The sequence below is a fragment of the Phalacrocorax aristotelis genome, chromosome 3 (assembly GCF_949628215.1).
Source record: "Phalacrocorax aristotelis chromosome 3, bGulAri2.1, whole genome shotgun sequence".
NCBI lineage: Eukaryota > Metazoa > Chordata > Aves > Suliformes > Phalacrocoracidae > Phalacrocorax > Phalacrocorax aristotelis.
In genome coordinates, this window is record NC_134278.1 from 5,164,213 (window position 1) to 5,184,663 (window position 20,451).

The 20,451-nt window shown below is 43.9% G+C and overlaps 1 protein-coding gene across 1 annotated transcript in view; it reads right to left on the minus strand.

Moving 5' to 3' along the window:
• TFAP2D (transcription factor AP-2 delta) overlaps positions 1–5,241 on the minus strand; it is a 51,039-nt gene extending 45,798 nt beyond the window's left edge. The window contains exons 1-2 of the mRNA XM_075086592.1: positions 4,153–5,241; positions 517–577 (exon numbers count right to left, since the gene is read on the minus strand). Of these exons, the coding sequence (XP_074942693.1) occupies positions 517–577; positions 4,153–4,698 (607 nt within the window). The 5' untranslated portion in view covers positions 4,699–5,241. The remainder of the gene's footprint in view (positions 1–516; positions 578–4,152) is intronic.
• Between the last annotated feature and the right edge of the window lie 15,210 nt (positions 5,242–20,451).

Sequence of the window (20,451 nt, forward strand, 5' to 3'; positions counted from 1 at the left end):
TTGAAGAAATGCATATTTAACAAGAGTTGCAAATCTTTCCTCTAACTTTGACGTTGGATATTTACATTGACAGATGGGTATCAAATGAAGTGACACTCAAAAGAGAGTTCCACACCGGCCTGTAGCGGTACTGAAACCCCATTTCCAAAACATCTCCTTCCTTTCCCCACACGAGATCAAACTGCCGATTTCACAGCCCCGAGCCAGGGAACACGTTTCTCGAACTATCGGGGATCAACACAATTAAACGGGGAAGGATAAAACGAGTCAAGAAAGCTTTGGGTTCAGCAGGAGTATCCGAGAGCTAGAGAGAAACAGATCACTTGTAAAGTGCAAATGGACTGTGAAATGGGAAGTGCTCTAAGCTAGTTTGAACGTACTTCTGTCAGATATCAAATTATCACCATTTCGGCAGTAACTTCAAACTACCCTAAACGGTGGGGGAGAGAAAGGGAGAAATTGAGAGGGTTTGATGTTTACAAAAATTTATAGACGCAAGTATTTGTAACCTCTTACCTCTTCTTATCACACCTCCTTGCCCGTTCAGTACAAGTCCACACTGGGCCTCCACTGAGCTCTTAAGTATGGAGCAGGAAAAAAGGAAAGAAAGGAAAGAAAGAAATCAGGTACAGAAACCCACAGAGAGATCACATAGCTTTTGCTTTGTTACACGACTCGCACAGGAACAATAGGTAAGGTGAACTGGAGAAAAAAGACAGTTTTTAGATCGAACTCCAGTGCTCTGGCGAAACCCCACCGCTATCCTGCAGTCTGCCCCTATCCCACGAAATGCAGGATAATGATCACTTTAATCGCCATTTAGAGACGTGTTTCTCCCTAACTGGGGAGTTAGACCGGCGGTTACGTGGCAGGATAGAGAGACAAACCAGTAGCTTTGAGAGAAGTGTGTTCGCTCTCTACAGCTGCAGGCACAAAGGTAAAAATACACTTTTAGCTAGTATTTTTGTATGCTTAGCTGTATGTTTCTATAAATACACAGCTCATTTCATAGCTAAGTTTCGGGACACATATGTACCGACTTACAAAGTGTGCACAGAAGTAGACAAAGGGCACAAACAACAGACGACCCATTGGGTTTTGCCGGCTACACGGAGTCGTAAGGGGGTTGTAACTACGCGTGTGTCCGCACATAGGTGGGGATGAATATGCATCTGTGTGCACACACACAGAGGCACCCATGTGTGAGTGTGGCGTGAAGAACCATCCAAAAACCTGCCTAGGGCTTCTGGTGCGCATCCGAAGAGATCTCACTTCTTTATTCTCCTGTTACAAGGCTGATTATTTGGGGATCTTCGCCCTCCTTAATAAATATTTTTATTGGAATGATAAAAGACTTGAAAGGGTTGAGTTTTCTTTGGGTTTTTCCTTATGTTGGGGTTAAAGAAAAAAACACAACAAACCAAACCTAAATCTTTGCCCAGTGGAAATGTGTTAAAGACGCATTTTCCTCTACAAACAAACGAGGTATTGGACATGAAAGAGGCCTTTAAGGGTGTTAACCTACTCAACAGCCCGTGAAGAGTTAAGTAAATGCGGAGAGAGTCGGTGCATAATAAAAACCCCACTTTACAAAACAACCTTTACAGTCCTGGCTCTCTCCCCCACTTTCACCATATTGGCGCTGGCCCTGTAAGACCTTCCTTTTCAAGGCTCTTTTTTATTTTAAGTGTTCTGCCTTAAAGTGATTATGAAATCAATATGAAAAAAACTTGGCGACTGAGCATAAATTAAAGCGGTGATGGGAAAAGGTGTGACAGTTTTCTTTGTTGCCCATGGAAAATCTTTTTAGGGCACTGAAAGATGCCACTCCAGCTCCAAGACTGTTTGCATCTGTTAGGCTGACTTAAACCGCCCTCGAAACTATTGGACATTCACTTAAAATTCTGTGCAGGGAAAAGTATATTTACATTTGTTGCATTTGAAATGAGGCATATGCTGATGAACGTTTTAAAAAGAAAGACCGAGGAGAAAGGGGAAGACTGGTTAGACCTCAATTTTAGTTTAAAAGTATTTGTCCTGCTTCTGTTCGCCACCAAAACGCTTCCCTCCAAGCCCAAGGTGATATTCGCAAGAGTCCGAGTTTGTTCTGAATCATTTAAATCATAACGACAAATATTAATATGTTCAACTTCTCACCACTCAGGCTTTTCGATACCTTAATAGACTCCCTCTTCTCTTCGGGAACAGAGGGAGGAGGAAAAATAAAGAAAAGATGAGGTACAAAGACGTAAGTCTTCTACTTTTGAATAAAGTGTGATCGAAAAATTAATATTTTCCAAAGAAAAGCTGTTCATTTATTTATTCTTTAAATGAATTTAAAAAAGAATGTGCCTATAGCAGCTTAACCAACCTCTTCTTTTCTTTTTCTTTTTTTTTGTCTTTTTTTTTTTTTTTTAAAGGGAAACATGTTGTTTGCTCGGATGACATTGCATAAATGACCAGTTGAATGGCACTAAGTCGAAAATTGGATAAACTATGGTGCTTTTTTGCCCGGGATTTAGGCATTGTCTGCTGTCTTGCAAACGTTCCTAATCCCCTCTTTTGAAAAATACCAGGCTTTGTGCCTGCCAAAGAAAAAAAATTTGTACAGATACAAAAAAATCAGCAGCAGACGTGGTTATAAAAAGGAGTAAATAGGTTTTAGTTGGGCTGAGCAGTGAATGGCAGGATTTTTTTTTTTTTTGAGGGGGGAACATAAGGAGATCCTTGTGAAAAATGTAAACAAAAAATGGCCAGAGAGGATAAAATTATATAGTGAATTTTAATGGAGAAACTAGGTTTAAATAGTTAGGGTTTCCTCCTGAGAGATATAAAAGATAACATTCATTGTTGTTGCGTTGTTGGATTATTTTTCTCCTTAAAAAAAATCAAATAAGGGGGGAAAAATTCATTTATTTTCTCCGGTATAAACAGAGGTTTTGGGGTTTTATTTTGTTTGGTTTGTTTTTAAGGGAAGAAAATAGACCTTCTTAGTTTTACAAACTTCGGGGTTTTTTTTTTCCGAGCCTTTGACCGCTACATGTTTCTTTTTTTTTTTGGAAAGACCAACGCAGGAAGCTTTGTATGACCGGGAGCGAGATTTGGGGGAAAAGTAAGTACAGTAAATACGGTCCCATTTGTCTCTCCCCGCTGCTCGGGAAGCCTTTAGCTCCTCAGCTAGTCGGGAGAAGGGAGGTCTGCTTTTGATTTGGGGGACTTTTCGAAACGGATGTTAGATACAGGAGGGCGTTGTTTACAATTTTGGAAACAAATTTCATTTAAGCAACCAGCTCAATTTACCGGAGGTGAATTTTTAGTAAGGGAAAAAGGATTTCTGAGCGGATAAAGCTGAGGTTTTGATACACAGAATTTTTTTGATGGGTCCAGATGCCGGTTAGCGGGGAACAGATGAATGATTAGACACACAGATAGGTGAAATCAGCTTTATCTGCTTGTATCTCTCTTCCTATTCACATCTAGATTGGATATCGCAAGGGATTTTTATCACACTGAATATTCCTGACGAACGTTTGCTCCCGTTTATTTCTTCCCTGCCTCATGCCTCGGAGTTCAGCGGAAGGTTTGCCTTTGTATGCATGTCGGAAAGCAGATTTATCTCTTGCCCTGCCTTTTTCCTCTTTTCCTACTCCACCCCTTCCTCGACACATTTCCCTTCTCTGTCGGTGCAAGTTGTTTAAACGGTTCCGTTCGCCGAAAGAAAGGAAAAGTTTAGGAAAAGCGAGAGGGCGGCTTTGGTGGGGTTCGCTTGGGTTGGGCTGGGTTGGGCTGGGGTTCTGTGCGACTTTGGTAAGGGCTGGCGCACGCACACACCCCGCCATCTCCGGATGAGTCCCACGGTCTCAGCCATCACAGAGACACAACCCACGCGGGGAAGTCAGGCGCGGGGGGTTTGTTTGTTTGTTATTTTGGCCAAGAAAGACCACTTGCTTTCCCCCCCACCCCACCCCACCCCACAATTTTGTTGCTACTGTTCTGGAGGGGACGGGCTCTGGACCGGTTTTTGGATGAATCTTCCCTCCTTTGTACGAGCTATTCTGAGCAGAGGAAAATGGGGAGGGTGAGGGGGGGGGGGGACCAGGGCAGGGGGAGGGGAGAAGAAGGTGCCTCGAAAGGAGATCGCATGCTGTTTACCTGCAAATCGTCTGCTCCCGAGGCTGCAAGCCCGAGGCTTGGTCCTGGCAGCAGTCTTTGATCTGGATGCATCCCATATTGGGATCCATGGCTCATAAGAGACAGGTCGTGGCGGCGGTAAGCATCTAAGCACCCCAGCTCTCTCCTCTGCTCGTCCAAGCAAGAGGACTTGAGCGCCCGCGCATTGTGCAGGTTGATAAAATCAGTGGGTTCCCCATGGTGGATCTGCTGGTAGTATTGCTGGGAGTGGTGGAGAGAGTTCAAGGAGTAAGCGTCGGGGTTGACTGCCGGGTGGCTGTGTTGGAACTCGTAGTGGAAGGACTGGTGGTGCAGTGGGGTGTACTGGTGGTTAGTGGAGAAGTACGGGGAGGCGAACTCGGTGCCCGTGGTAGAGTAAGTGAGAGGAGATGAGGAGGAATAGGCGACGGTCGAGTTGGCCACAGACTCCAGGCATCCAAGCTGCATCAAACGGTAACTGTTTGATCCGTCATGACGTATCTGAAAGGAAGAAGTGAAAAGAAGACCCCAAAACTGGAGGTTTGTCATTGAAAACCCCGGGTGCGGTTCTTCCAAGCACGCTGTCCTGCATAGCTTCTCCCCCTGCAGAAGCGTCTAAGCCTGCGAGTGGCAACCCCAGCAACAAAAGATCCTTTCCTACCTTGGGCTGGTGCCATAAAGGTCTGTTCAAAAAATCATAAACAGCCCAGCCTGCCCTTAATACCGTCAAGCGAAAGGAATCCACGCGCCGAAATAAAAACTATCTATCTTTCTATCTGTCCATCCATCCATCTATCCATCCACCTCCTGATCACAGCTGTAATATCTGGGCTGACACAAAAAAAGTCATCAAACAGAGGAAACTACCGAGAATGCACACACGTCCCGTCTCTATGTTACAGCGTTACACATTGAGAAAGCTTTGCCTCCTGCTTGCCTTCCTTTCTTCCTTCCTTCCCTTTTTTTTTTGAACCCCTATTTTTCTTTCTTATTTTAAAATAACGAATCAGATCCAAAATTCTTCCCCCCCCCCTCCTTTTCCTACGTTTCAAAAGAAAAGGGGAGTCCTGCTTTTTAGTGAGAACTCCCCATTCCTGGCGAGCTGGTGGTGATTTCTCTCCACTTCATTATATTATTAGGGGTATTATTCTGATTTTCGTTCTGGCAACGGTTTTAACGTGGTAATGAGTTGCCCTTTCTGGCGACAGATGTCATAACGAATTTTCTCTCTATACTTCTTTAAGTTATCTCTGAAGCCGGATTATAATTAAATGTAACGGTCCAATATGGATTTAAAAAAAAATGGAAACAACCACACAGGCACATCCACACACACATATGCACACACACACGCGCGCACACACATCCACACGCGCGCACGCACACACACACACACACACACTCACACACACACAAAATACCTCTGCATCGTGGACGAGACCTGGAAAGGTAGTTGACATTTTTTGGTTCTCCGAAAAAAAAAAAAAAGAAAAAAAAGAGGAAAAAAAAAAAACTCTGGATAAAATTCCCCTCTCCAAATTAAAAAAAAAAAAAGGAAAAATTTGAAAAATCCAAAGTTCGTGTATTTCCCCAATTTTTTTTAGAAAAAATCTCTACAGACAGAGAGAATTTGCAATGTATCTGCATAGATCAGATCTCTTGCTTTTCCATGCACCTCCTTAAAAACCTGTAGGAACAAAATTTTCCCTCTGCACAAAAGCTGCTCCCTGGATCAGATTTTGTACTTGCTGGGTATTTCTTTGGCTGATGTCGTAGGTCCCTTGGTAATATAGAAGTTTTGAAAATTAAGCATCAGCACTGAGAACTGGGAGGACAATAGATAGAGGAGCTTCATCCCAGGAGACAAGGAATAAATATTGTATCTTCGCCTAATAAGGAACTGTAGGTTCTTTCAACATTTTTATACATTTTTTCCTCCACTCTTTAGAATGCTTTTTCTTACCCAGGCTAATATGGGAGCTAATCTGATCGAAGGGGGTATTTTGTGTACATTTTATTGGGAAGACATAAAGCTAATATATATTAATAGATATTATTAAACCATCCTTTTCAATAGGTAAGTGCTCCTTCCTGTTGATTATACTGCTTTTAAATACTGACCAGAATCTAAGATTGCACATCTGTATGTGTGTCTGTTTAACTGTATTTTTTTTCCCCTAAATGAAAACTATGTGGTTTGGTTTGGGTTTGTTTTTTTTTTTTCTTTTCCTTTTTTTTTTTTACCCTTGCATTTACATCGAATTTAAGTCCACCCCACACTCCAACTTGCTTTTAAAGCTTCCTAATATGCTATCTTACAGGCTCCTTTAAATAGCATTTTCAAACATAAAACTAGGGTGAGACCACAAAGTATCACTGCAGTCACATATTATATGGAATTATACGTAAAATACATATAGATCTGCGGAATGACATCTGTCTATATAGGGGAAAGACGACTAGGGAAGGGAAGGTATGAGCTAAAGACCACTGAGAGCTCTTTTCCCTTCGACATGCCTAAGCGCCGATGTATTCCAGCGATGGGACTGCGCGGGGGCTGCGCAGCCCTGGCTTGCAAACCCGAAGGGGTGCGGTATTTATTTATTTAGTGACACCCGTCCGAGGAGCTGCCATTCGGGGATTTCAAGTCCCTTTTGCCTGAGCCCCCCACCCCCCGCACCCTCCACTCCCGGCTCTGCCCCCAGGCAGCGGCTCGCCAGCCCCCGAAGCGAGCGCGGGCTCCGCAGCGGGGGCGCCCGGGGGGGGGCCCGGCCGGTGCCAGGCGAGCTCCGGGCGGGGCGGGGTGCGGGGGATGGGTGCGGGGTGCGGGGTGGGGGGGGGTGGGGGGGAGTCACACGCCCTCCGAGAAGATGCCAACCCAAAAGGCATTTCCCGGCGGGGTGGCTCTGCTGATGGCGAGCTTCCACAGATGATAAACCCGGAGATAGGAGAGGGTGTAACTCGCTTTTAATTGCCATTTAATTCGGGTTGCTTTTAAGCGTTTAAACTGCGAAGGTGTCTTGATAATGAGCCGCAGGCAAATGGGCATGTGGCGCTCTCCGCTCCCGCTTTCCTCTTGGCTTTTTTTTGTTAAGGTCCGGGTTTTGGGAGGGTTTATTGGTATCTGCTCCCGCAGGCTAACAGGAGCTGTCACTCAGCGCTCTTTTCTTTCCGCAAATGGACAAAGGCACACGACTGGAATGGAAATGCATTGTCTGGACGGGGAGGGGCGCGATCCGGGCGGGGGTCAGCAGCGAACACCGCGCCTCGCCCCGCCCGGGGCGCTCCTGGGGAGCTCGGCTGGGCCGAGCCGTCTGGGCTCCCCCCGAGCCCCCCGGGCTGCCCGTCCCGGCGGGGAGAGGGAGGTGGGGGAGAGTGGGAACGGAGGGAGGAAGAGGAGGAAGGGAGGAAGGGAGGGAGGAAGGAAGGGAGGAAGGGAGGGAGGAAGGGAGGAAGGGAGGAAGGAAGGGAGGAAGGGAGGGAGGGAGGAAGGAAGGGAGGGAGGAAGGAAGGGAGGGAGGGAGGGAGGGAGGAAGGAAGGAAGGAAGAAAGGAAGGAAGGAAGGAAGGAAGGAAGGGAGGGAGGAAGGAAGGGAGGAGGAAGGAAGGGAGGAAGGGAGGAAGGGAGGAAGGGAGGAAGGGAGGAAGGAAGGGAGGGAGGAAGGAAGGGAGGGAGGAAGGAAGGGAGGAAGGGAGGAAGGGAGGAAGGGAGGAAGGGAGGGAGGGAGGAAGGAAGAAAGGAAGAAAGGAAGGAAGGAAGGAAGGAAGGAAGGGAGGAAGGAAGGAAGGAAGGAAGGAAGGAAGGAAGGAAGGAAGGAAGGAAGGAAGGAAGGGAGCAAGGGAGGGAGGAAGGAAGGGATGAAGGGAGGAAGGGAGGGAGGGAGGGAGGGAGGGAGGGAGGAAGGAAGGAAGGAAGGAAGGAAGGAAGGAAGGAAGGAAGGAAGGAAGGAAGGAATTGGTTCTTTTTCTTCATTTGGATTTCCTACAGTTCTGATGTTGTTATTGAAATAAAAATATTTTTCCCCAATATATATTGCAGACAATGCTGGGAACTCTTCCAAGTTCAGATTTTGTTTGGAAGCCTCAATATTTTCGTAGCTGAGAGAAGAAAAGTATACGTGGAAATGGGCAAACTTTGCTCTTTCCAATGCCCCGTGGGAGCCTGGAAAGTGCAGCATGAGCAGCCACACCAGCCTTGAGCAGGATGGCTTAGACATAAGGAAAAAAAAAGTGATGACACCTTGAGCACACCCTCCTGATGGAGGAAGAAGTATCCTGACCTGGGCAGGGGGTCGCGGAGGACAGCCCAGCCCCTATCACAATATATGGCACTCCGGGGCGGCAGCGCTCCTCCAACTCACCTCCACAGGACACTTTGTCCCTACACGCAATATTTTTTTTTTCCCCAGAAAACTACAGTTGTGGGAGAGGCGGGGAAAGGATTTGGGCACAGATTCCCTTCTTTTGGATCCTGTGGGTGCCGTTGTCTTCCCGCACCTGTGCTCTACCTTGGGTGGGGGGGGATCTGCCCACCCCTGTGAGTGCGGGGGAGGACACGTACAGTGCAAGGGTTGATGCTTTCCCAGCTCGTTTCCTGAGCTTTCAGGAGATCATCTCGCTGCAAGACATCCATCTTGAGAGAAATCTCCCCCCGGTCTGGGCCCTTCCCCCTCCATGCCCCTCCCCACGTACACGCAGCCCAGACAAACCCCCAGCCACAACACCAGCCAGCTCGGAGCCCAACTTTGCTTCCAGCAACAACAAAGGCACCAAAATGGTTTTGTCTGGAGGAAAGTTTATAAGAAGCCCGGCTTGCCAGATGCACGTTACTGGTCAGTTCCATCTGTTAGCTTTGCTTACAGACCTGAAAAAAATCATATAGACCATTTGCGCTTTTAACTGCCCCCAATCCAATTATTAACGCAAGTCAAACTGCAAAGCACTTATTAATTGCTCCCTCCCCCAAAAAATCTTTCAGGAAAGTTAATTGGGAGCTTTCTGGTTTTCCAACCAGCGCCATGAGCTAATGGTCAGAGCAGAGAGACTTTGCACTGAGTTTCATTGTGGCTGGGCATGTTGTTTATCCTCTGCTTGAAATTTGCTTCTGCTTCTAAGTTACAGAAGTACAGAAAGGGGATTTTGGGTCTCCCTCTCTCTCTTTTTTTTATGGGTCTGAAAAAAAAGCTGGCTGGGCTGTCAGGAGGGGCAGAGATGTGGGGAAAAAGCCCCAAGAAAATAAAAGCACCTTCTCTGGAATCATCTCAGTTTCCCTGGTGGTTCACTGAAATGTGCAAAGTGGCTGGTGCTGCTGCAGGGACAGTCTGGGTTTGAGGTCTGGCTGCTGTATCAGAGCAGCTCCCTGGACTCACAGAGCTCTCTCACCTCTTGTTTGGCTTACAAACGTTTCCCAGCATTTAGGACCTTGAAATTACAATTTTTCCTTTCATTTTTAATTCCTGCCTTAGCTTCTGCCCAATAATTGTTTATTTTATTTCCCAATTAAAAGCATTCTCTTCTGCTGAGAGTCACCAAAACTTGGTCCTTGCTGGACCTAAACTTCTGACAACTTTTCCTGGAGTTTCTTATATCAGAGTTAGACCAGAGAGCAGTTCAATCCATCATAGGCAGCTGGGGTCAGCATTGCCAGGACATTCCCAAAGCAGTGTCCATCCTCTGCATCGCCCTTTCCTGCAAAGGACCCAAAGAGAAGTCCCACTTCCATTGCCAGCAAAAGCTTTTTGCTAAATACTCTTCTCCATCTCCTATGCCCTCTGCAGTTCCTGAAGTCTGGGGGCTGTGAGCTCCGGGGACACTCAGCTGCCCTAAAACAAAAGCAGCCTTGGGGTCACTTTTGTGCATCACTGGGTCCTGCCCATTGTTTGCAGATCTATTGTTGTTGATCTTTTGTCTCATTCCCCCTCCCCAGCAAATCTTTTTCTCCTTCTCCTGCTCCCCCAGTCCATTGAACAACTCCCTCTTGTCTAGCATAAGGGGGTGAACCTGAACACGGGTCCTCTCCGTGCTGAACATCACCACCCCATCTCCCTCCCCTGGATTTCTCATGCAGGGAAAACCCTGGGACAGGCCCAGACCCCTGTGGGTTGGGGGAGGGAGCTGGTAGCACCCCACCTGCACACACAGACCACCCACCTCCCTTTTCAGGCAAACCTGTCTGTGTGCGTACCTTTCCACTCAGCCAAACTGAAAGAGGGTAAACCTTGTCTGATAAATAAAAAACGCCTATACACTCTCAGAGGGGAAAAAAAAAGACCATAGTGAGAAATTTTGTGTTTTTTTCCTTCTTGTTTCCCTTTAAGAATCGCTGTTTTGAGAGTACAGGTTACACTATATTGCTTTTTCTCTTCTGAGGAGGGGAAAAAAAGAGAGGGGAAGATTTGACACTGGTGCTCACCAACTGCAGCTGTGGGCAATAAGTGTAGGGAGTTTTGGAGGGGATTTGCAAGACCAGAGATGTCGTGCAAAAACCTTCCCATTGCCCATACCTCTGAACATAGCTAACCTCTCTGATGCCCACCACCATGCTTCCTCCTTGCAAATTTGTGTTCTGCTTCACTACAGCAGCCGAAAGGCAATGTAATGGGACAGAGAAAGTGCATCTGCAAGCAATTAAAAAGCCATGAATATATTAATCAAAAATTAAAGGCGTGTATCTGGTGTATCCGGTCATTTCTTTGATGGCAGCAAGGCTTCCTGCTTGCTGAGGCTTTCAAGAAGACTCAAGGGCAGCTATATTTCAACCCAGGTGCCTGGCATCACTGGTAAATGTAAAAGGGAGAGGTAAGATGGCTTCAAAGGTGTCAATATTGATCAACATTGCCTTGCAAGGAACCACACCGATGGTCACTTGCAGTGAGCGCCATTCACACCAGACTGTGCAAGGATCAGGAGGGCAGAGTTTGTGGCCACTGTGTTGCAACATGACTTTCCAGACATTTGGTAAGGGTGATTGATTGACCACCTGTCAAAGGGAGACCCTCTTCCCCTCCTTTTTCTGATTCACTTCCCCCTGTCCTCATCTTCCTTAGTCTCTCTCTTCCCCGCTGGTTGCTGCCTATTGCTGGCCAAACGGGGCTGTGGGCCTCATAGCCTGTCCCTGCCCTGTTACTTCTTGTGAAAAGTGTCTTGGTGATGTGACTTCCCAGTTTTCACCTTCAAGCACTCTGTCCCACAACCACAGGCTTACATGGAGCTGCTCCTCCTGTTTATCTTCTTTACTCAGCTGATCTTGCATCCATCTCATTTGTCCCTCTCCAGACTGTTTCCCCACAGCTCCCTGAGCTGTTGAGTGCCCCATCCCATCTGTCTTTGCTCTCCAGCCAGACCCCAAGAAAACAGTTTCTCTTGGCTCAGGCTTGTAGAAGCATGGAGATCCTATGGGGGAAGCTGCCTAGGGCCCCTTCTTACACGGCTCCTAGGGCTGTACCTGCTTCATGGAGGCCTCTCCACCTGGTCCTCCTTGACAATAGCCTCTGGTGTATATTGGTCTTTCGCACACTCCTGCTTTCAGGCATTTATTTCATCGCCACTGTTGTGCTTTCAAGCTGTCTACCCGCCTTTTCTCTCTCCTTCAGGCACCTGCATCATGAAAAAACAGGCTGCCCCCACTCTTCCCCTTTTGGGATTTCCCCCCTTCCAATATCCACACGACACTGTGGTTTTGCCAGTGCCTTTTACTGCCATGTTCCTAATTTCTTTCAGCATCTCTACTCCATCCCTCAGGGGGGTAACATGCGACTGTCTGTGGCAGCTGTCCTCTCTCCAGTTCTGCAAACACCGAGACAATGAAAAACCTCCCTCTCTCCTGCCAGCTTCCTCTTGAAAACAAGACCTACTACTTCTGTCAATTGCTTCTGCCACCTCTTAGAGGCCAGTTTTACTTTTCATTGACCTCTTCTGTATTTGAAGAATGTCCTGTTACTTTATTTGTCTTGCTCTCTTGTGCAGTCCTTTCATTCCTCAGCGTGGCTCCTCTCACACATTTTCCACTTACTCCCCTTCATTACATAATCCTCCCAGACCTCTTTTCTCTTTACCTCATCTATCTCACGTAGGTCACCTTTTTTACCCTTAAATCCTTTTCTGATTCTGTGGCTATCTGAAGGTATTTACAGCTGTGGGCAACAGAATCATGATAACTTTGGAGACTCCTTTAATAATCTTACTTTGTCCTGTCTATCTAATGACATGTCAAATTTCCCATATTCTGTGTGTTTTGTTGCTCTGAAAGGGTATGTTTGATTATAATCACAGACCTAACGAGACCCTAATTACTCTTCTGCGTCAGAGCCTTGCCTTCCTTCGCATCAGTAGCTGGTCAGTCACTTCCTCCTTGCTTGTAATTGATGGATGCTTACAAATTTTCGGAAAGGAAGCAATCACAGATATCTCAGAACTCTTTTGTGCCCTCGAGTTTATATAAAGGGAGAAGCCAGAAATTCTCCCTTAAAGTATATTTCTCTATGCTAACAATTTTTTTTTTGTTTTTAAAATTGTGATCATGTATTTTCGTGCTCTGACCATACTTTCGAACTGTGTCACAGGGATTTCTCTAGCAATATTGCTGCAGGAAGTTATTTCCACTATTAATGCCACATTGGGAAACTGTTAAAAGGAAGCACAGACATAAGTATCTCTGTTCATGAAATGGGTTGAGGTAACAATTTAGTGGTAGAACAGAATGAAATCCATTTCTGGAAAACCGCATCATGGTGAAAAGCCTCAAAATGGGACTTGAAAATTGACAGGAGCCCTGGTCCAAATTCTTGCTGCACTTCCTTTCCAACCTGGGATTCTGTGATTCTGTGATTCTTGTGATACGGACATTTGAAACCAGCCCTTCTAGACCTAATAATTCATGGAAAAGCTTATGGGTTTCAACAGGGACATTCCTCAGGGTCAGAATGGAGCAGTGGAAAAATTCAGAATTAGAACTATTCTCTGACATGTCCACTTGGCTTTGTAAACTGTGAAGCTGTACTTTCCTTAAAATAATCTGATTCCAACAAATTTTGTAAGATGCTTTCACTGATTTTTTTAAAACCAGCTACCAAAGAAAAGTTAGAAAGCCGGCTTCCATAGAAGCCACTATAGGAAGCTCTATGGGCTGTTCCTGCTCACTGATGTAACCTAACATCAATACTCAACCAAGGCAACAAGTAAAATCCATATCTGACAGGGGTTTTGTATCAGGCCATCAAAGTTTAGCGGGAACTGTCATCACAACCTTGTATTTTGCTGTTCAGGAGAAAACACTGGTGACGAAACTGGAAATCATACAGTTAACTAGTGCATCTAATGTAAAGGGTTTTTTTTTCTCTTGCCAGTCAGCCCACAGGGCAATTTTAAACCAAACTCTCCACATGTAACCAGCTAAACTAGGACTTTAGAAATTCTCCTGATCATGAGCTCGCTAAGGTGACATTATTCACATTATTTTCTGGATGCCTTTCGATATATGAGGCAAAATCTTATCATTAAACTTCTCTCTGGTAGTGGAGAATGAAAACATCTGTAGACTGTGATGTATTAAAGATGTACCTTATATTAGAAAAATCCATAATTAATGCAGACATTCCAATAAATAATACAGTGTCAGGTTCTTTGGATTGTTGAGTGTACTCCACTGTGCTCATATACTTATGCACTGGCAGTAATAGTGAGCAAGTTTCCTCACCTAATTAAACACAGAGCTCTACTGTATGTTTAAATAGAATTAAGGTTGTGTCACAAACTTAAAAGAGTAAATTCAAAAGTAAGGCTGACATCTTTGTCCTCAGCTCATGAGTCATGTATTGATGGCTTCTTCTATTTTTTCCCCACCTGTGTGTCTGCAATGATATAAATTTTTATGGATTTTTTTATCCCTTACACTTAATTTGTAACCTTAACACTTTAAAATTAGGTGTAATAATATTAAAAATTTAAAGAGATTCTTCCCTCAAGAGCCTGGAATTGCTCTGAATAGCTCAAATAAATCTGTATTTAGGTTAAGTAATACATAATTTTCACTGAACACATATATTTGTTAACATATTTGAAAATGGGACTTGTATTGACCCAAGAATCCTGGGTAGGTGCGAAGAAACCACTATACATTTTTTTATTGGTTCAGTATTCAGGCGTTTACTATTAAAATGCATAAGATGTATCCCCAAAACTGAAGCCAGCTACTTCAGAGACATAAGATTCCACTGAGGGAATAGGTATTTATCATGTAAAAACATATTTTAATTTCCCAATTGATCATAATAGCTCATGCATAAAGTCAAGAGATTTTGGGATTTCTAAAATTGGGCATTAAAATTCATTTGGCAGGAGAAGATTTTTTTTTCTTTCCAGAAATAAGGTCTTGTCTGCAGGATCTGATTCTGGAATGATATCTCTGACAGAGGAGACATCATTCACAACTTGACAATAGTTACTAGAGGATTGATAATGAATGTGCTGACAGAGCTCACTGTGAGCTCCATTCTGCATCCCCAGCTCCTGTTGGTAATCCCTGTATAAGCCAGTTGTCTCTTTGACCTCTATGGGCCTGAGCTTGCTAGGGAAGGTGGAGGGGTCAGGCTGTAAAAGACTAGTACTCTCTTGCATGAGAGACCTGATCCAAAGATCATCTGAAGTCAATGGAATTCTTTCCCTGGAATTCAAAGAGCTGTGGAAAATATCTTAAGCAAGTATTTGGATTTGTATTGTTCCTAAATTATAAGAAGAATAAAAGGGAAAATAAGAATGTAATAATGTTCACCTAGAACGTGTCTTTTAAAAATAATTTTAAATGTTAGTTCCATGGTCTGAAAGCTGACAAACATTTATTATATTTTTGAGAATCATGAGAAAAAAAATCAGTCCTTCCTTCCTTCCTTCCTTCCTTCCTTCCTTCCTTCCTTCCTTCCTTCCTTCCTTCCTTCCTTCCTTCCTTCCTTCCTTCCTTCCTTCCTTCCTTCCTTCCTTCCTTCCTTCCTTCCTTCCTTCCTTCCTTCCTCCCTCCATCCCTCCCTCCCTCCCTCCCTCCTGTATAGTAATACCATTATATAGATATACCCATACGTACTAACGCTGTGGACAGCCCAATTATTCAGTTTCTAAACTATGACTTAAAGTGTGATTTTCAGCAGTAATTTCCCTCAATTCTTATCGTCTGGCTGTTCCAAAATGATTATTTGCAGACCAGTGAACGAAACATGGCCAATCAACAATTTTTGATTGTAAAATAAAATGACTGCAATTGAAGTGCAATGTTTTTAGTAGTTTAAAGACAATGGGCTATAGCTTACTGACCCCATTCAGCGAAGTGCTTAGCTGAAACAAATGCTTAACTTTATTTCTGATTGTAAAGTTAAAACAAACTGCAAGGAAGTGTGTTTAGCACCAGTAAGCAACATTCCTTCGGGATGAAAACAGAAACCGGCATTCAGCTTAGCAAAGATTAAGGTAGAATTTCAGGTTCGTATGTTTTAGGGGCAAGCGGCATGGGCCGTGTATTAAATGATGATCAAATGAATATATTATTTATCATAAAAAGACTCCACATTGTTCTTTCTAACAATGTTCGTGTACATTTTTCCATTTCCTTAATGAAACAAATCTGTGACAACAATACATAAAGATCGTGTCTCTTCCTCTCTATAAACACCTATCACGTATATACACATCACGCAGATGCATCATGCACTTTTCTGTACATACGATAGAGAAACAGTGAGGTTTTGCAATAATTTGTGTAGCTATTTTATATGTTCATTTTAGTCGAATCAACACAGCTATGGTAATGCAATTGATTCACCTCCCATTGCATCAGGTGAACCTCTGGTCTACTATTTTGAAATACAGAAACACACTCCTCATGCACTTGCAATGCCTCATCACATCAATGGGAAGCGCTGAGATATTGTTTGCCACCTCATCTGCCTGCATATATGTAAGTTCATAGTGTAGACTTTGCACCCAAACTCATATCCCCCAAACTGCTATTTTGGGTAATTTGTATCAAAAGTGCATAGGAAGAGGATATATTTCCCTCAGCTGGAAATATGAACGTTCACTTTCCGTGTAACCTTAACCCTGACCCTAAATTTGCAACCCTTAAAGATTAGCTTAAACAGAAGATCAATTTTGTTTATAGTGAAGAGCATTGATTTTTCTCCCTGCCGTGCATGACACTGGCCTGGCTATTAATAGAGGAGAAAATATTACTCCCTATGGCTAGGAAGTTCTATAACATAAAAAGAAGCTCTGTATTGTGGAATCACAGAATGGTTTAGGCTGGAAAGGACCTTTAGAGGCCATCTAGTCCAACCCCCCTGCAGTGAGCAGGGACATCTTCAACCACATCAGGTTGCTCAGACCCCGTCCAGCCTGACCTTGATTGTTCCCAGGGATGGGGCATCGGTCACCTCTTGGGGCAACCTGGGCCAGGCTTTCACCACACTTATCGTAAAAAATTTCTTGCTTATATCTAGTCTGAATATATAAAAATATATATGTGCGTGTATTTTTTAGATATAGATCTATTTTAGATACATACATGGAATGTTATCATCGGGTTAATACCTGCTGCCCTGTAGGACGGGTTTCTAAAATAAAAAGTTACTTTATTGTCTTCAAAGAACCCCCTGAGCTAGGTTAGTTGTTTGTAGTAGCCCAAGGGAGGAAGAAAGCCTGTTTAGTATCCCTCTTCTTTCTCGCAGCAAGAAGCAGGCTGCGATTTGGACGCTCCCCCCGCCGCCCCTCCCCTCCCCCGGCTGCGGGGCGAGTCCCCCCTCGGCCCCGCCGGCAGGAGCTGTCCATTCAGCACCCCGCGCCCACGGGCTGCCTGCCCGCCCGCCAAAACCGGCCCACAAAGGAAGGGAAATATTAATTAATTAAAAGGGTGGGGGGGGGGAGCTTAAAAAAAAAAAAGCCAATCTGCTCAATCCTCTGCCTGCAGGCAGACTCTAACGGAAACCACATATGCTTTGCCTCTCCCTATAAGAAATCTTCATTGGGGCATTAAAATACTTAAAAGGATTAGTCGTTAAATACTTGTACATTTGGTTTAATTCACTAGAAACGCTATGTCACAGGGTTACATCAGAAAGCTAGGGAGTTTTAATCTCACTTGCAGTATTTACCTAGATGTTTTATTCCTTCTGCTGCTTGTTACAGGGATAATATTAATATCCTACTTGTCCAGAGGGAGGAAGTTAAAAAAAAACAGAAGAGCTAGCTGCTGTCTGATGGTATAAAAATATCAAAGAGACTTTTAAGGTAAAACAAAACAAAACAAAACAGCATGAATTGGAGTGTGGCATTCCTTCCCACAGCCTGTTGCTTATTCCTGATGATGGAGAGATAAGGAGTTGTTGTCTTAGGAAAACAGGGTAACTTAGTAGATCACATAGGTCTTGGATGTGGGAGACGGTGGCTTTATTTAAAGCCATCTCCTTTTTTATAGCCTCAGTTTCCCTACATGACAGGTGTACAGCTCTTTTGTGATTCCTTTCAGTGCAGTAGCTAAAAATACACTAATTTTGGCAAGGGTCCAAGAGAAATTGTCTTCAGCTAAGTAAAGGAGATAGGGGCCATAAATCCAATGAAGGCAGGTACAGAAATGCCTTACCGAGAGCTTCTCAATGGGGTAGGCAATTGGTGTGTAGGAGGACATTGCCATGTAAGACATGGCTCTTTTTGTGACTAATGACAGAGGACAGACTGTTATGGCTTAAACCTTCCTTCACATGGAGGTTGCTGTGCTTAGTCCTGGCATTCATTCTACAGCCTTAGTGTAGCTATATCCATTAAAAAAGACCCCAAGTAATGAGACATCAGTGAAATTCTTTGCTTTTCAAATAATAATAATAATAAAAACCTTTATTCCTATTTCAGATTGTTTGGGTGAATAACAAGCTAAGGGTGAAATTCTGGTCCTGTTTAAGTGAATGAGTGCATTGCCACGTATTTCTGTTAATTTAATAAAACAAAACCAAAAACAAACCACAAAAACAAACCCCAAACCTCAGTGGAGTGGTATACATTTATTATTTCCAGGAAAGAAGCCCTGGATCTTTCACAGAAAGGGAAGAAGGGATTAAGACAAGACAAGTTCCATCATCAAGTTCTTTGTTTGCTTTGCAGTGTCTGAACAGCAGAACTACCCACAGCCAACCATTTTCGTTGTATCGAGGGAGTTATCACCATTAAGAGTAGTGTCAGTGGAAGTTCTGCTGTGACTTCAGCAAGGCGCAACCTGATCTCATGGTAATTCCTGTCGGCCACCATCCTGAGTCAAGCAACCTCCAGAAACAGCAACATAGACTGTCCTGTCAAAAAATATAGTAAAAATACAGTGTCACTGGCTTTGTGTAGAGATAGAGAAGAAAAATTTCCATGTACATTCCCTGTCTCCAAAATGCACACTTATCTGCCAATAATCTGGGATTTCAGTGCTGAGATGTAACCTCAGCTTTTATCCAGATGAGCTAAACAATACATTTTTCTACAGTGGTGAGGTATGGCATGTGGCCTGGTTAAGACTCATCAAATTAGGCACCTGGTTGTTTTGGATTAGGAAGAAAACACCCTATTCTAGGATTGCCCGATCATTCTTTTTGCAAACTATGGAAGAGGAGGACTCCTGGGAATGGACCAGAAGAATTTCTGAATGTCTGAATGATGCAAGAAGCATAAGGAAAACCGTTCATTATATAGTGACTCAGAACACCTTTGTTTGCCTCCTATAATCTATTGCTATAATTTATTTTTGTAAAACCCCTCCCTCTGGTTTAGGGGTTTTTATACCCCCTAGATCTGTCAGCCTAATTTAATTTTTGGGGGTGTCTGAATATCACCATGCCCTTGACATAAAGTGTGTCTTTTTGGTGAGACTTTGTGCCTTGTTGTGCTTTTTTCCCCCCCTCAAAAGCAGAGAATGGTTTCCTGTATTCAAAGCATAAATGCAGCTGCCCAGGAGACAGCTTGGATGAGGACTAGATAAGAGAGTTACATTAGGGCAGAAATTCGGGTCACATCATATCAAACTGAAAGCATCAGGCCAAAGATAGGCTTGGCTAATAATATTTATACACAGTCATTTTAAATGTAAAAACATCTCCTGCCATGAAAGAAATCCCCTTTCAGTCTCACGTCGGTGCAGGTATTTTCAATCGGGTTATGTCACCGCTTGTTAAAATGCAATGCATTTGCATCCTCTTTGCATTATTTATTGTTATCCTGCAGGCTGGATTGTCACACTAATCATGATTTATGCCACTGAATTTTATCAGCTTCTGCTAGATTATATTTTCAAGTGCTTCCCCTGGACTTTAGGAAGAGAAATGTCAGTGCAAGTCTTTTACACCTGTTACACAGCATAGGTGGATGCTGCTTGTTGTCAAAGTCATGCAGAAAAATGTATCTCCTTCAGCAGCAGCTCCTGGTATTGTGACCCTAACACATCCTTAGCAGACAGACTCTTTAATGCTTTCAAAGCCTTTAGAACCATGTTACAAGAACACTTTATAAGTTTATGCTTGGCAGACCAAGGGGACAATTCTCCAAGTCGCTGTGATGTGCGCTGCAATGTGTGACATAGTAGGCAGTGCATGTGATTAGAGGACAGTAGATGGCTGGGGTGGGTGTGGGTAAACGTGTTGGGCTGTAGGTAGATCACTCCTTGCCTCTGCTACTGACTTTCTGTGTCACCTTGGACAAATCACCAAGTTATTACTATGTTCTTCATGTTTTGCCTGTGTAGTATATCCATTTCTTTTCTTTTTATGCCTTATCCCTTTGCAGTGTTAGTTCCTCAGGCTGAAGACTGAGTCTTGCTGTGCGACTGTATGTTGCTTGAGAGAATGGGAGCCTTGATTTGAGCGTGAGGCCACTCAGAATACAAAAAGTAAAAGTTTTGCATCTCTTTTTTTGAAAAAAATAAAGAAGAAGTGTAACATACAGGATGAAACCTTGGATCATTATGACTTGCTTAAGGACTTGCTCCACTTTTAACTTGTTCTGAGAGACTTTGCTGTGTCATGGCCTGCCTCTAGGTCCATATAAAGAGTATGAGTCTGCTGCTGTGATTGGCAAACAAAGACATTCTATTGCTTGAGAAGGTGAAATGAGGAGTCCAATGAAAGAATCAGAGAGAAAGCTTTAGACTTTGTTGGTTGGTCCACACTGGTAAATGAAATACTGCCACAGTAGCTATGGTTATTAAAATTACAGCCAGGCCCTTGAATTAGTTACCAGAAAAGCAATATTCTTATGCTATGGGAAAAGATGTCTCCTTTCCTTTCTTCTACTC